Source organism: Lithobates pipiens, unplaced genomic scaffold, assembly GCF_037356315.1.
Source record: "Lithobates pipiens isolate NorthernLeopardFrog02 unplaced genomic scaffold, aLitPip1_a1.2 Scaffold_117, whole genome shotgun sequence".
Taxonomy (NCBI): Eukaryota; Metazoa; Chordata; class Amphibia; order Anura; family Ranidae; genus Lithobates; species Lithobates pipiens.
In genome coordinates, this window is record NW_027507704.1 from 279,095 (window position 1) to 296,238 (window position 17,144).

At 50.2% G+C, this 17,144-nt stretch overlaps 1 protein-coding gene across 1 annotated transcript in view; it reads left to right on the top strand.

Moving 5' to 3' along the window:
• LOC143973797 (nuclear pore complex protein Nup98-Nup96-like) overlaps window positions 1-10,734 on the top strand; it is a 55,995-nt gene extending 45,261 nt beyond the window's left edge. The window contains 11 exon segments of the mRNA XM_077474654.1: window positions 300-520; window positions 1,124-1,225; window positions 1,228-1,392; window positions 1,500-1,657; window positions 2,431-2,574; window positions 3,435-3,577; window positions 5,357-5,578; window positions 5,879-6,120; window positions 6,206-6,360; window positions 8,332-8,443; window positions 8,848-10,734. Coding sequence (XP_077330780.1) covers window positions 300-520; window positions 1,124-1,225; window positions 1,228-1,392; window positions 1,500-1,657; window positions 2,431-2,574; window positions 3,435-3,577; window positions 5,357-5,578; window positions 5,879-6,120; window positions 6,206-6,360; window positions 8,332-8,443; window positions 8,848-9,059 — 1,876 coding nt within the window. The 3' untranslated portion in view covers window positions 9,060-10,734.
• Window positions 10,735-17,144: the final 6,410 nt, after the last annotated feature.

Consider the following 17,144-nt stretch of genomic DNA (forward strand, 5'->3'; position numbering starts at 1 on the left):
CCTCAGGTTTTCGTGTCTTCAGGTGATGATGGTTGTCTCCCAAGATTTCCTTTTGTATGGACTTAGTCCTGATATCCTGGCCTGATGAGGTAGAGAAGGGCCACATCTGGATTGGTCACTGTAGCCTAATGACTAGGAAGGACTTTACCTGCATGTAATGGGGGGGTTTGGGGCTGTAATGTCTACTACCTGCATGATCTAGCAAACTCCAGGGTAGGGTGTCCGTTCCAGATCACCCAACCTCCTGGATTTTCCTGTGTAAGGCGCTAGTGACCAATCTCCTCCATCTGTTTCCTCAGACTTATGGAATCTCTGTTTAAAGTCCACCTGGAGAAGCTGAGTTTGGAGGAGAAGGGGAAAGATCTTCAGTCTTATCTGATCCCACTGGAGATCGAGCTGAAGAACAGCACCATAAAGCCTGACCCATGTCCTCTCATTATACCCAACCCTGGCTTTGCTGCCATTCATGACTACGCCGGATGGGTCAGTGAAGAGTGTCAGGAGCCTTCAGAGATGGAAAGTAAGTAGAACCGTTGAGGCTGACCATTCTATGATGTCAGAAGACTTGGCTGGTCTCCGTGATAAGGATGTTAAATGATCGATACATTGCATGGGTGCTGGGGACCCAGGGTTTGATCAGTAATGGGGGGGAGAATGTCTGGTGACTAGGGATTGGTTGGGGGGGGGGGGGCGAAGCTGGGGATTCGGGGATTGTTCAGTTAGTCGGTTTTTAGGTCCTAAATACACACCGGTCTTTGCGTCTAAGGTCTAAAGCTTATATACCATACTGTGTGAATGGAGGGTTTACGCTCCGCCTATTGGGTGAATGGAGGGTTTACGCTCCGCCTATTGGGTGAATGGAGGGTTTACGCTCCGCCTATTGGGTGAACGGAGGGTTTAAGCTCCGCCTATTGGGTGAACGGAGGGTGTTTACGCTCCGCCTATTGGGTGAACGGAGGGTGTTTACGCTCCGCCTATTGGGTGAACGGAGGGTGTTTACGCTCCGCCTATTGGGTGAACGGAGGGTGTTTACGCTCCGCCTATTGGTGAACGGAGGGTGTTTACGCTCCGCCTAATGTGCTCCTTCTTTTTTGTTTGTTTTTTTTTTTTTTGCTCCGTACAGCTGTGGTAAAACAGTGGTGCCTAACATGGACCATGTGCAAGGCATTGTGGGGCCAGCTGCGGGACCTGGAGGCCAGCTTAGATGAAACCAACCAGTATGTAGAGAGATACAGCGCAGGAAGGCCTTCTCCCATTGGTTGGCTGAAACAGCGGTTGATCGCATTGAGTCGGAGGTGGTGATGCACCAAAAGGAACGTCCCATCGAGGCCGTCTTCAGCTACCTGACCGGCTGCCGTATCAGTGAGGCATGTCGGCTGGCGCAGAGATCTGGTGAGTGCTTGGCGTGTGTACATATAACCTCTTTATTCATTAAGGGGCGCTGTGTGTGTTTGTGGACAGCAGAGGCTTCTTTTCCTAGCTGTGTGATGTCTTTGCAGGGGACCATCGGCTCTCTATGATGTTGTCACAGTTGGTGGGCAGTCAGCATCTACAGGAACTGATGCGTATGCAGCTGGAGGATTGGCAGAAGCAGCAGGTGGACCGCTTCATCCAGGAGGAGAGGCTGAAGGTCTATGTGCTCTTATCTGGCACTGCAGTAAGTACAGGCCTTCCGAGTGGCGCTTTCCCATCCATGGGCGGGTCTCTTTTTAGTAGGGTGTGTCCCCACCCCCGGGCGGGGTCTCCCCCCTTTTAGAGCAGTGCGTCCCTATCCCCGGGCGGGTCTCCCCTTTTTTAGTACGGTGCGTCCCTATCCCCGGGCGGGTCTCCCCTTTTTTTAGTACGGTGCGTCCCTATCCCCGGGCGGGTCTCCCCTTTTTTTAGTACGGTGCGTCCCTATCCCCGGGCGGGTCTCCCCTTTTTTTTAGTACGGTGCGTCCCTATCCCCGGGCGGGTCTCCCCTTTTTTTAGTACGGTGCGTCCCTATCCCCGGGCGGGTCTCCCCCTTTTTAGAGCAGTGCGTCCCTATCCCCGGGCGGGTCTCCCCTTTTTTAGTACGGTGCGTCCCTATCCCCGGGCGGGTCTCCCCTTTTTTTAGTACGGTGCGTCCCTATCCCCGGGCGGGTCTCCCCTTTTTTTTAGTACGGTGCGTCCCTATCCCCGGGCGGGTCTCCCCCTTTTTTTAGAGCGGTGCGTCCCTATCCCCGGGCGGGTCTCTGCTCACAATGCCCGGTGGTCACAAGGCAGGCTTCTGGGGATAAATCTACAAGGAAAGATGTCCCAAATCATTTCCCTCACCCTCCTAGATCTTCTGTAGTCATCCTGTACAGGAAGGGGAACGTAAATGAGGACTTGGTGAAAGCTCGGTGCTGCACTTGTTCTGCCAATCCAATGTAACCATGAGTGTGTTCTCTCCCCCTCCCCCCCTAGGTATGGCAATCATCTGATAAGAAATCTATCAACGTCTGCTCACAGCTGGACTGGAAGCGAGCGTTGGCTGTTCACCTCTGGTACATGCTCCCACCTACCGCCTCCATCGCCCAGGCACTACAAAAATATGAGGAGGCTTTTCAGGTAGCAGTTCTCCATTGACACGGACTGCCAGATAACAAGACTGACTCCTCCCCTTCTACTGACTGCCAGATAACGGGACTGACTCCTCCCTTCTACTGACTGCCAGATAACGGGACTGACTCCTCCCCTTCTACTGACTGCCAGATAACGGGACTGACTCCTCCCCTTCTACTGACTGCCAGATAACGGGACTGACTCTCCCCTTCTACTGACTGCCAGATAACGGGACTGACTCCTCCCCTTCTACTGACTGCCAGATAACGGGACTGACTCCTCCCCTTCTACTGACTGCCAGATAACGGGACTGACTCCTCCCCTTCTACTGACTGCCAGATAACGGGACTGACTCCTCCCCTTCTACTGACTGCCAGATAACGGGACTGACCCCTCCCCTTCTACTGACTGCCAGATAACGGGACTGACTCCTCCCCTTCTACTGACTGCCAGATAACGGGACTGACTCCTCCTCCTTCTACTGACTGCAGATAACGGGACTGACTGCTCCTCCTCCTACTGACTGCCAGATAACGGGACTGACTGCTCCTCCTCCTACTGACTGCCAGATAACGGGACTGACTGCTCCTCCTCCTCCTCCTTCTACTGACTGCCAGATAACGGGACTGACTGCTCCTCCTCCTCCTCCTGACTGCCAGATAACGGGACTGACTGCTCCTCCTCCTCCTCCTTCTACTGACTGCCAGATAACGGGACTGACTGCTCCTCCTCCTCCTCCTTCTACTGACTGCCAGATAACGGGACTGACTGCTCCTCCTCCTCCTCCTTCTACTGACTGCCAGATAACGGGACTGATGGACTGCTCTTTTTCTTTCCTTTTTTTTTTTTTTTCCCTCCTCCCCCAGGTGTCAGATGAGGGGCAGTGCTATGCATCCTACCCTCTGCCTTCATACCTGGAGAACGCTGACCTTGCTATGGAGTCTGAAACCTTCCCACCATCTATGCAGAGAGATGTCTGCTTCCACCTTCTGAAGCTGTACAGTGACAGGTGAGAGGCGCCTTGTGTTGTAGAGTAGACTTGGCCCGGTCACTTTTATCCAACTTCCGTCCTATGAGATTCCTTCAAATTAAAGCGGGAGTAAACCCAGTTTCAAAAAACACATGCCGGAAATGCTAACTTTCACATTGGTTGTGCTCTCAACCAAACTTTCAAACCATCCAATGGCTGGTGTCATAACTGATCACATGTGCAGCATTATGGCAGTTGAAGAATTAAGGCCAAGATGGCAGCTTCCTTGACTGAAAACGATAGAGGGGTTTACTTCCACTTTGAAGAAAAGGTGGGTAAAAAAACGATTGTGTCAAAGGGTGAACTTGTCTCCTTAGTCAACCCCAATGTTGACTCAAGCTGTCTCGTAGACCATCACAGAGAGAGATATAGATACATATATATAGATACATATATATATATATATATATATATATATATATATATATGAGAGAGAGAGCCCCAAAATATAGCTAAATACCCATTATAAAAGAAAACATTCTTTCTTTTAACAAATAAGTTTAGAACACATTTTCTGTCCTCACACACCTAGTGGCTGAAGATATTGCCTAAATTTACCAGGTAAGTCATTAGAATTCACCAACCAGTGGCGAGTGAGCCAAACTTTTTGGGCTGAGCTTATGATAATTTTATGAGCTTATTGTCCCAAGATGGTATAAAGTAATGTGAGGACCCCAAGGAAGGGATCAAAGCCCTACACACCAGATACCACCCCCCCCCCCCCCCCCCCCATAAGATCAAGAAGTCTGCTGATATTTGACCACTCCCCATCTTGCTGGACCTGGTGACTGGAACCACTCCATGTACTGAGAGATTGGCGGACATCTTCCCCTTTTTAAGCTGTTGGTAAGATACAGATCATGCAAATCCTAGTTATCTTTTCTCTCAATTGTAGGGATTATATTTTATAGTTCATGTATTGACATTGATTGTCTGGGTTGTGTATGATTTGATTGTAGCCGTGATTAGGGGAATTCAGACAAACTTGTTTACATCCATTTACATTTCTGTGCTCCCAGGGAGAGGAGTATTGTCACATTTAATTTTAGAAGCTCTGTTGGTTTAATATTTATTTTAAATTGTTTTTCTGTTGAATCCGTGAGACGTACTTTGGATTCCTTCCGTCTGGAGAAATTCAGAGGACCGTTTCCCCGAGTGACCAGGGATATTGTGTTCTTGAATGTAAAGCGTGAATCTCCGCACATATTCTTCCAACAGACCAATTTGGGCTCCCTGATTAAATTGTTATATTTAGATACATTGTTCATTGCTGTGTTGATGTTTTAATAATGTGTGTGAAATATCGCCGGACATTCCAGTTCTGTATGACATTATATTAATATACTTGTTAATTAGGTGAAATTATTTACTTATTCATTTTTTGTTGGGCGATATTTATATAGTGGTAAGAAAATTTTTGAACTCAAGGATTGTGGTCCATACTGATTTACCGTAAGGTTGGAGGCACTGAGAAATAAAACACTGAGATCTTAATGAAAATTCCGTACCACACTCGCAGCAATATTCTCTCTGCTGATTGGGGCTCAGGGTGAGGTCATGGTTGATTTTCTCTGGTGATTGGCGCTCAGGATTGGGTTTTTGGGGATCTTCAGTGGTAGGTGGGGCTCAGGATGAGGTTATGGGGGACCATCCCTGTGAGATGAGGCTCAGATGTGGTTACCAGGGATATTTTGTGGTTACTGGCCTTTCTCTGTCTATATAATTGGGGTTTTCATCTTGTGTCTCTCCTCTGTGTAGGTCTTACGACCTCCGCCAGCTCTTAGACCCCCGAAGTATCACCTCTGACCCCTTGGACTATCGTCTCAGCTGGCACCTCTGGATGGTACTACAGGCCTTAAATTACACCCACCTGTCAGCGCAGAGCCAGGGAGTGCTGCACACCAGCTATGCCGCTCAGCTGGAGAATGTGGGGCTGTGGGAGTGGGCCGTCTTTGTCATCCTTCACATCCCTGACCCCATGTAAGTAGTCCTCATGTCATTCCTCCGTATCATCCTTCACATCCCTGATCCCATGTAAGTAGTCCTCATGTCATTCCTCCGTATCATCCCTCACATCTCTGACCCCCTGTAAGTAGTCCTCATGTCATTCCTCCGTATCATCCCTCACATCTCTGACCCCCTGTAAGTAGTCCTCATGCCAATCCTGTTAGTCATGTAAGTGATACTTCAGTATTAGAATTGTCTGCTATCAATAAAGGAGGACTCTTCCTCGAATCTGGGAACACACCTTGGCTCAGCTTGGCTCCTCCCTTTCTTTAGTGTTCGGGAGTCGGCTCTGCGAGAGCTTCTGAACCGACACTGCATCCTACGAGAGACTCCGGAGTCACTGATGAAGGAGAAGTTCCTGATTGAGAAGCTCTGCATCCCAGCACAATGGATCCACGAGGCCAAAGCCATCCGTTCCAGGAGAGAAGGAGACCAACACAAAGAGGCCATCTACCTCCTGAGAGCCGGCCACTGGAACCAATGTCACCGGCTGGTCTCCCGCCATCTGGCTTCAGGTCAGCACCACAACCTCCTCTTTAAGCATTCTGTACAGACGGGTCTCCGGGGAGGGTGTCTTTAATGTCCTTTTTTGTCTTCCAGATGCCATCATAAATGAGAATTATTCCTACCTACACAGCTTCTTAGATGAATTGTCCCGTCCCGAGAACTGCGTCCACATCCAGGGTTGGGATACGGCAGGACAGGTCTGCTTGGATTACATCACTATCATAGAGATGCTGAACAGTATCCGGCAGGTGAGGCTCAGGACCAGGTTATGAGGGGGTTGGGCGAGGGTAAAGAGGTGGATCTTCAGTGGGTGGGGCGGGTTTATAGAGAGGGGCTCTTCTCTGGTCAGTGAAACTCAGGATGAGGTTATGAGGGATCTTCTCTGGGAGATGGAGTTTAGGAGAAGCTATGGTGGGTAGGGCTCAGGTTGAGGTTATGGTGGATCTTCCCTGGTGGGTGGTTAAAGCGATAGTCTAGTCTTGTTTTAAAAAAAATAAATAAATCGTACTTGCCTGCTCTATGTAGTGGTTTTGCATAGAACAGCCCGGATCCTTTTCTTGGGTCCCCGTTCGGCGCTCTCAGCTCCTCCTTCCTGCCGGTTGCCCCCACAGCAAGCAGCTTGCTGTGGGGGGGGGGGTCACCCAAGCAGGCTCGCTTTCAACCTGTGGCTCGGAGTCCATTCACACACAAAGCTGCGGCTCGGCACCTTCGTCTCCAGATTGGCTCACTGGCTGTAATTGACAGCAGTGGGAGCCAATGGCTCCCGCTGCTGCCAAAAGCCAACCAGAAATTGGAGTTCCTGGAAAGGCAAGGCTCTCTTGGACATTGCTGAATGAGGGGGGGGGGGGGGGCGGCTCAGGTAAATATAGGGGCGGGGGGGCGCTGTTGCACACAGGTGTGTTGTTTTTTTTTTTTTTTTTTTACCTTCATGCCTAGACTGCACCTTGTGCTTTGTACAGCCACTTTAAGCTGGATCTTCTGTGGTGGGTGGAACTCTTCACACTTTTTATTTCTCACATTCGAGTCCCATAGACTTTAACGGTGTTTGAATGTTTGCGCTAACTTTCGGTCCGTTTGCATGTTCTAGATACGAACCGAACCGGTGGGGGGTGGCTGGTGTTTGGCCTATCCCTAGTATCTAAATTTCCTATCAAATGTACCAGTTGCCGACCACCTGAAGTACATATATTGCGAGTGGGTGACAGCTACAAACTAAGTGACCCTGTTTCACCTAGCACATGTGTACTGGTGTGCCCCCCTGGCATGTGCATCTTCTCTGGATGGCAGGATTCAGGGTGAGGTTATGGTTTATGTTCTCACCCCTCTGAGGCCCAATCACCAGAGAACATAAACCACATCCTCCCCTCTCTGAGGCCCAATCACTAGAGAACAAACCATAACCTCTGGTGATTGGGCCTCTGGGTGAGGATATGGTTTATGTTCTCTGGTGATTGGGCCTCTGGGTGAGGTTATGGTTTGTTCTCTGGTGATTGGGCCTCTGGGTGAGGTTATGGTTTGTTCTCTGGTGATTGGTCCTCTGGGTGAGGTTATGGTTGATATTCTCCGGTGATTGGGCCTCTGGGTGAGGATATGGTTGATTATTCTCTGGTGATTGATTCTCTTGTGAGGTTATGGTTTGTTCTCTGGTGATTGGTCCTCTGGGTGAGGTTATGGTTTGTTCTCTAGTGATTGGGTCTCTGGGTGAGGATATGGTTTGTTCTCTGGTGATTGGGCCTCTGGGTGAGGATATGATTTATGTTCTCTGGTGATTGGTCCTCTCCTGAGGTTATGGTTTGTTCTCTGGTGATTGGTCCTCTCCTGAGGTTATGGTTTGTTCTCTGGTGATTGGGCCTCTGGGTGAGGATATGATTTATGTTCTCTGGTGATTGGTCCTCTCCTGAGGTTATGGTTTGTTCTCTGGTGATTGGTCCTCTCCTGAGGTTATGGTTTGTTCTCTGGTGATTGGGCCTCTGGGTGAGGTTATCACTAGAGAATATCGGGCATCTTCTTCAGTGGTGATTGGGGCACAGGGTGAGGTTATGGGAGACCTTTGCTGCAAGGTGAGACTTGGGGTGTGGTTACCATGGATCTTTTGTGGTGGTTGGAGCTCAGAACGATGTTGTGGGGAATTTCTTCTGTGACGGGTGGGGCTCAGGGTGAGGTTATGGGGGGGGTTCCGGGGGATGAAGGATGACCGATTTTCTCTTTTTCTCTTGTAGAGTGACTGTTCGGTGTACGAGTTGGAGAGGTTACACAATAAAGTAATCTCCGTCTGTAACCGGGTGGAGCAGATCCAATGCTACAAATCCAAAGACAGGTTGGCTCAGTCCGGTAAGTGGTGGGCAATCCTTATCCTGGGTTTAGCTGGAACCACCAATGGAAAGTCCTGGGCCTGGTGATTATATGATGGAATGGGGGGGGGGGGGGTTATTATGTCAGGGAACTTCCCTCACTTTATTGGTGGATTCCTGTACAAGTTTTATTTTTTGTCCCTGGTCATTCAGCACTTCGAGTAGAAACCATATCTCTATGCTGGACATATGGGGGGGGGGGGGGGGGGTTGGGAGGGGGCAGTGCTGAACCTATTTGGGGGGGGGGGGGGAGGGGGTTGCTCTAGCGCTGGACAGAAATTCCTCCCATTGGAGGGAATGGGCAGTAGAAACCTGGCTCGGTGAATGTTTGGCGTCTTCGGCGTACCGACTCTCTTCTAACCAAGTTTTGTTCTTCCTTTCCAGAAATGGCGAAACGCGTCGCCAACATCCTCCGCGTCGTCCTTCGTTTACAGCATTCCCCGGAATCTGACGACACAGCCGACCTCCAGCGAGTCCCTCTCAGACTCCTCGCCCCCCACATCGGCCGACTCCCCATGCCAGAGGACTATGCTATGGAAGAACTCCGCAGTCTCACACAGTCTTACTTGAGAGAACTGACTTTGCGCAGCCAGTAGAGGGCGGCCTTGTCTGGTCATGTGATTTATTTTTTTTTCCTCCGGAAAGCCTTTTGTATTTTCAGCCCCCCTTCCCCCTCCCCCCCTGGAGAGCCGGCTCAGAGGCCGGGAGGTGCCATTTCCTGCAGGCAGACTGCTGAATGTGAACCACAAATTAAAGGAGAAGTCCAAGATTCCTATAGAAATAAAGCCGGCTCTCCCTCTGCCCACCCTCTGGTGCCAGTCGGGTGTCTGGTTTCAATAGAGACATCTTCATTAGTTTGGGGCCCTGTAGTATTGATACCAGTCACCCTGTAGGTGGGTAGAGAAGGCCGGGGCTGGGGGAGGGGGGAGAGTATTTTTATTGGTGTGTGTGTGTGTATGTATGTAAAAAAAATCTTCCACTTCTCCTTTTAATGACGTCCTCCTGTGATTGGTCGATTATGGGAGGGGATGTCTGTATACGTTGTAATGACGTCCTCCTTAGATGAGGTGATGGGAGGAATGATCATTGTAATGATGTCCTCCTGTGATTGGTCGATGATGGGAAGGGGTGTCGGTATGTGTTGTAGTCATTCAGACTTTTCCTATGTACAGAGTTTTTTTATGTGGATTGTGTGGCTCTCCTGGACCGGCGTGAATTTCCTTCACACCTCCCGGACCCGTCTGCCAAAGTAGGAGGAGCTTCTGGTTGGGTGTCACAATGATGCATTTGATTTGCTCGGCCTATTGCTGTTCTCATTGCCTGTGTGGGTGTGTCGTCAGCCAGTGACCTGCAGCTGGGGGGCGCTCTGGTTGTCGGGGCCTCTCGATTAATTTAAAGGAAACCTGTACTGGGCTGTATGGCGTCTGAGCTCTTATCGGGGACCAGCTTCCGGCAACTGGGGACCATCACACCACCCCTACACACCGCCTGCTGATCCTTGATGGGGGCAGAGACTTTATACAACCCGTGGAACTTCAAGGGAACCAAGCGCCAGACTGAGGGTCACCAGATACGCTCAACACCCACCCCCCCCGGCGCTGGTGGCCTATCATTTTGAGTCTGCCCAGATATGAATGTTACCCCTGTCCCCAACCTTCCTGGCTGAGAGTTGCCCATCACCAGACCCTGGATGGCTGGGTTACCCAACTCTCTCCAGTAATGGGTATTACCCCTATCCCCCAACCCTCCCCATTACCCATCTCCCCAACCCTTCCGGCTGAGAGTTGCCCATCACCTGACCTTCAATGGCTGGGTCACCCAACCATCTCCAGCTGTGGGTATTACCCCTGTCCCCATTACCCCATCGCCCAACCCTCCCGGCTGAGAGTTGATCATCGCCTGACCCTCCAGCTGCCACCCAAATGTTCCTGGCCGGGAGAGTCCCTTTTTGTCACTCGCCTCTTTCCAGCTGTGAGTTGCCCATCACCCAACCTGTGTGTCTTCACCCCCCCAATCTTCTGGTTCTCCCCTGCTATGAGGGTGTCACCCCCACTCTCAAGGTCTCCCTAGGTGTGAGTGCCTCCCAATTTCCCGGTTCTCCCCGGCTGTGTGGAAGTGTCGGAGCCCCGCCCTCTGGCTTGGTGTGATGTGCGTTTGCCTAGTGTTGATGCATGGGTTATGAGAAATTTATTTTAAGAGAATTAATAAATACAAATTCATTTTTTTGTTTTTTTTTGTTTTCAGAACTTTTTAATAAAACTTTACAATGCAGTTTCAGTTTGGTGTGATCTGTATGTTGGGGGCAGCTCTGGTCTTATCTGGATTTGTGGGTGTGCCATTCTGCCTCCTGTGTGTACTGTTCCACAACCCCCCCCCGCTCTTGTCCCCTTCTCCGCATGGCAAAGGGTTAGAGGTGGGATGGGTGGTGAGAGCTGCCCTATCGTTTAAGTTATCAAGCCAGTGACTGGTTGCTAGGACCACCCATCTTGGCAACCATTCACCCACCTAACAGTAAAATGAGGGTCTGTGACATGATTGGGGGGTGTTGGGGGTTGTATTGTAAAGGGAAGGCCTGTGATGTACATCACGGGGACACAGAGCCATAGTAATTACTATGTGGGTTATAGTCCACCTTCAGGCGATGGACACTGGCACACCCTAAACAGGAAGTTGCCTCCCTATATAACTCCTCCCACGACTGGGAGTACCTCAGTTTTTCGCCAGTGTCTAAGGTGTTGGTCACGAGTGAAGATGTTCTGTGCTGATCTCCTCTGGAGCAATCCTTGCTGGGGCAAGCCATGCAGTCGAGTCCATTCAAAGTGTCTTTTTGGCCGAATTGAATGGTATCCGGGCCTCGTGTCCAAAGAAACAAGGTTTTGCCTGTAACACTTTTCTTTTTTAGAGAGCTGGACCCCAGGATCCAGTACTTTTTGGTATGAAGGCCATAAAGTTTTACTGGCGGTGGTGCTATACGGGTCCAGGATTGTGGGTTTCCCCAAGGATCCAAAGGCTCCTGAAGGTTTAACGGAACCCACCATGAAGGGTGAAGATTGGGTCTGTTGGTTTTACCACAGAAAACCCTTGCGGTGGGAAAGGTAAGTGGAGTTACAAGAGTTTCCGTCTCCTTGTTTTCTCAGATCATACATTCCTAAGGATCCAGAGAAAAAGATCTTTCTCTCAAGCATTGGACCATCTTTTGGCAAAAGGTGTTCATGGTGGCCCCCATGTAAGAGCAGAGGTTGGGGTTTGGTTAAATCCAAATGGACTTTCTGGATCTCAAAAATCTAAAATTCAATTCCTTTTTATATAATCTTTTTTTCCCTAATCGTCTTTCAGGACAGCCACTATGAGAGATAGACTCCTCCTCTTCCTCTGGAAACACTGTGCCAGCCCATAAATTCTTACTTCCCCTGCCGGACCTCAGTTATTAGTGTTTCCTCCGGCGGGGAGACACTGTGCAAGGAACCAGGCCGATCAGCTGGGGAGGCTGTGGCCGTTTTGTCGTTAAAAGAACCCGGTTGAAAGAAGCAGGGGCTTCGTTTGGAGAAAGCTGGGTTCAAACCGTTCGAAACCAACGTCCGCGTGTCGGACGGGTCGAACGGTTTACTTACCTCACCAGGTACTGCCACCCCTTCCGAGTCGAGCGCGGCTTCAGGTCGTGGGGGACTCCTATCGCGTCTACAGGGACGCAGCTGGCAAGCCGTTCGGAAGATTTCCCTGTACATGGGTACAGTCCGCCCCTTTTTTTCTTTGAACCGAGCGGGCCGAACGACGGGCGACGTCGTATCCGGCGGAAACGAAGGCTTGACCTCGAAATACGATCGACTTCCGGTTCCGGGTCGTGGAGCTGATAGGAGGGCCGGGCACAAGCTGGAGATGAGTTCAGAACGTGCACAGGCAACGTGGAACTCTGTAGTAAGCAGCCACCTGCAGTCATGTCGGAAGCTGAGGCTCAAACGACAGACTCTATCTCCAGCATTCCTAAGGTAAGAGCGCCCTGGGGAGGGGTACTCTCTATCTAGGATCCCCCCACCCCAATGTATGATTCTATCATGGGTGGGGGGGCAGACCCCCTGGGTGGCCAGGGGGGAGGGGAGGCTCAGATCCCTTCGTTTTAAAAAAGGGTCTAGTGCACTCCCAGGGTTGTATCCCGAGCTTTTGATTGACTGTCTTTTTCTGTTTTTTTCTTTTTTCCTTTTTTTTAGAAAGCTATGGAAAAAACTAGGTCTACGCATAGCTCTAAAAAGAAGTGGGCCTCCTGTAGGGACATTTTAGGGGAATCTTGGACCAAAGTGTTGTGCAAAGGCTGTATTGACTCCCTCGTTAGGGAAAGGGAATCTGAACAGGAGTCAGGACTAGCAGCTTCAGTCAAAGAGCTCTCGTCCACCTTCTCTTCTTTTAGGTCCCTTTTTGAAAAATTTCAGCTTCCCACGGGTCCATCTCCCCAGGATACAACCCCACCTCTAGCACAGAGTTCTGCTCCAGTCCAACCTGCTAGTACAGGGGGGACAGAGGTTGCAGGCCCTTCAGGGACAGGTAGGGAACTTCCAGACAGTTCCTCTTCCGATTCCCAGGAGGGTTCCGAGGGGGAGGACCAGGACGGGTCCAGGAAAGCCTCCAGATATAAGTTATCCCTTGATGAGGTAGAGGACCTCTTAAAGGCAATTTATGCAACCCTCGGTATCCAGACGGATAAAAAGCCCCAAACCCTGCATGACCAAATGTATTCAGGTTTAGGGGAGCCAAAAAGAAGGGTGTTTCCAGTACACAAAGTTTTAATGGAAACAGTTAAAAAAGAGTGGCAGGATCCGGAGAGAAAACCCTTTTTATCTAGATCCCTCAAAAGAAGGTTCCCATTTTCAGAGGACCCGGCATGCCTTTGGAATAAAAGTCCCAAATTGGATGCCGCGTTCTCCCAGGTCTCCAGACACACAGATTTGGCGTTTGAAGACATGGGGGCCTTGGCAGATGTCATGGACAAAAGGATTGACTCCCTGCTTAAAAAGACGTGGGACTCGGCTATTGGCAATTTAAAGCCTGAAATGGCAGTTACAGTTGTGGCTCGCAATTTAGAGCACTGGCTCTCACAGATCCAACAACATATTGAGGCAGGCACAGATAAGGAAACCATTCTGTCATCCTTCCCTACTATGCTGCGAGGGATCACTTACATAGCTGATGCCTCTGCTGAGTCCGTCCGCATGTCGGGCAGAACGGCGGCTCTAGCCAATTCGGCCAGAAGGGCCCTCTGGTTAAAAACATGGCCAGGGGATAATGCCTCCAAGATAAAGCTATGTGGGATACCCCTGACGGGGGACCTCCTGTTTGGCCCAGGGCTGGAGACGGTTCTAGACCGGACAGCGGACAGGAAAAAGTCCTTTCCTCTCAAACGGAAAACCCCCGTACCAACAAAAAAGGGGTTTCGCCCGCAGGGGCGTAGGGAAACCTAAACCAGAGGGGAAAAAGAAAACCTGGCCCCAAAAAGGCAGGGGCAGAGGAGGGGCGATTTTTTTCGCCCTCCTATCCAGCCCCGTAAAACCCAGTGACTTTCCAGCTACAGTGGGAGGAAGACTGGGGGCCTTTCTTCCACAGTGGGAGACAATATCCCTCAATCAATTTATTTTAGGGGTAATAAGAAGGGGGTACCTCTTGGAATTCCTAAGACCACCCCCTCAAAGGCTCCTTGTCACGCATCTACCCAGGTGCATGGTAAAGGCCGAGGCCTTGCTAGAAGCTCTGAGGGAATTGGAGAATCAGGATGTTATTCTCAGGGTCCCAAAAGCAGAAGAGGGAAGGGGGTTTTATTCTCACATCTTCATAGTGAAAAAACCCTCAGGGAAGTTCAGGTTGATTCTGAACTTAAAGCCCATGAACGCTTCAGTGACTTACAAAAGATTCCGCATGGAATCGATCTTTTCAGTAAAGGCGCTTCTGCCCCACAACTGTTTCATGGTATCCCTGGATCTACGGGACGCGTATTTACACATCCCTATAGCGGAAGCCTCGCAGAGGTTTCTACGCCTTGCCATAGATCTGGGCGGAGAAACAATACACTTTCAGTTTCAGGCCCTGCCATTCGGGCTATCCTCTGCACCCCGCATATTTACCAAAGTCCTGGCAGAAGCCATGGCTTTTCTTCGGCTCCAGGGGATATGTATAATTGCCTACCTGGACGACCTGCTTTTATTTGCAGCATCCCCAACACAGTTGGTCAGGGATCTCGATCTAACCAAAGGGGTCCTTACAGACCTGGGGTGGCTTCTGAACTTGGAAAAGTCCAGCCTGATCCCCTCACAACAGATCTCCTATCTAGGTTTCCTGTTGGACTCAACACTGTTGAGAGTTTTTCTACCAAGAGAAAAGGTACAAAAACTGGACAGTGCGGTGACCTCTCTTCAGAGCAACCAGCTGGTTTCCATAAGGGTTCTGATGTCAGTACTGGGTCTTCTTACATCCACCCTTCCAGCAGTGCAGTGGGCAGGGTTACACTTTTGTCCCCTACAGACCTTCATCCTAGGGGTGTGGGACCACAGTCAGGAGGCCCTAGACACCCTAGTTCATATTCCACACCAAGTAAAGAGATCCCTCTGGTGGTGGAGGAAAGTGACAAATCTGTCGCAAGGTCGTCTGTGGCTCATCCCGATTTCTCGGGTAGTAACCACAGACGCAAGTGGAAAAGGTTGGGGGGCACATTTGGGTTCCCTTCTAGCCCAGGGCACTTGGGGGGACGGCGAGTTGACTCGATCGTCCAACTGGAAAGAACTAAGGGCAGTGGGACTAGCCCTCAAATTCTTCAAAAAAGAGCTCCGGGGTCACCACATTCAGGTGCGGTCGGACAACTCTTCCGTAGTGGCCTATTTGAACAAACAGGGTGGCACGAGAAGCGGAACCCTGTTGTCTTTAGCGACAGAGATTCTGTCCTGGGCCGAAACCTACACCCTTTCGCTCTCAGCAGTTTTTTCTGAGGGGAGAGAAAAACAGGGGTTTTTTGCATTGTTTCTGGACGCGAACAGGTCTACCTCCGGAGACCCCCATCTCCTTATTATGAGATTGAAGACCTCCTGGTTGAGAACCCAATCGCCCTCCCTCAGCCTCTTTCGGCTGAGAAAGTCTGCTACCACGTTTTTTCTCCCTAAAAAGGGGAGAAGGAGCCTTAGGGGTGGACGCTTTGAGCCAGAATTGGCATTTCAGAACTTGCTATGCCTTCCCACCTCCAGCGTTGTTGCCAGCAGTTCTGAGAAAGTTTCAGATGGAAAGCACATCTGATTCTGGTGGCTCCACATTGGCCCAAGAGAGCATGGTTCTCAATGCTAAAGCAGTTGGCGGTAGAACCTCCCTTACTCTTGCCCCCTCGGGACGATCTCCTCTCTCAGGGGCCAGTCCTCTGCCCACAGGTACGCCAGTGGAAGTTAGCGGCCTGGCTACTGAGGAGGGTTTATTAAAATCTAAGGGATTTTCACAGAGACTAGTTTCTACCCTCCTGGACAGTAGGAAAAAGGAAACTCGCCAGATCTATGAAAAGGTCTGGTTGCGTTTCAACAAGTGGTGCGCAGAGAACTCCTTCCCAGTACGGAGCTCCTCCGCAGTGTTGGAATTTTTACAATGTGGGGCAGATAAGGGCTTATCCATTAGTACCCTTAGGGGTCAAGTATCAGCCCTCAGTGTTTATTTAGAGGATCATTTGGCTGCCAACCCATGGGTAGTCAGGTTCTTTAGAGCCCTGTCCAGACAGAGACCGGTCCAGGGTCTGTCCTTTCCCAGATGGGATTTATCTTTAGTTTTGCAGAGCTTAACTGGACCCCCCTTTGAGCCTTTAAAGGAGTGTCTTCTGAGAGAGCTTACTCTGAAGACAGTGTTTCTGGTAGCAGTGACAACTGCTAGGAGGGTCAGTGAGATGGAGGCCTTATCAGTCAGGGCTCCCTTTTGCGTTATTTTTCCGGATCGGATAGTTTTGAAGACCGATCCAGCCTTTTTGCCGAAAGTGGCATCCAGCTTTCATAGAAGACAGGAAATTGTTTTGCCCTCTTTTTGTCCCAATCCCTCCGGTGAGAAGGAACTAAAATTCCATTATTTGGATGTTAGGAGATGTATCCTACACTATCTGGAACTGACCAAGTCATTTAGAAGGTCAGATTCCTTATTTGTTTTGTTTTCCGGGGCCAGGAAAGGTTGTAAGGCGTCCCGGCGCACTATTGCTAGGTGGCTCAGAGTAGCCATCGAGCAGGCTTATTTAGTTGCAGGGAAAGAAATCCCAGTGGGTATTAAAGCACACTCCACTAGAGCTATGGCAGCCTCCCAGGCAGAAAGAGCGGGAGCAACGCCAGAGCAGATTTGCAGAGCAGCAACATGGTCCAGCTATTCCACTTTTGTAAAACACTACAGAGTGGATCTGGTGTCGGCAGGTGAGCAGACCTTTGGGCAAAAGGTCTTGCAAGCTGTAGTCCCACCCTAACTGGTAAGTGCTCGCTTATCCTCTCATAGTGGCTGTCCTGAAAGACGATTAGGGAAAATTAGAGTTACGCTTACCGGTAACGTCTTTTCCAGTAGTCTTTCAGGACAGCCCTAGTTCCCACCCGAAAATTGGGGGGAGTCTTACAAAAGACCAGAGCGCAGCAAGATAATGGTATTTGATAAATATGTTATGTGTTCTTGTGTCTCCCCAGCTGGCCGGAGGTATTCTC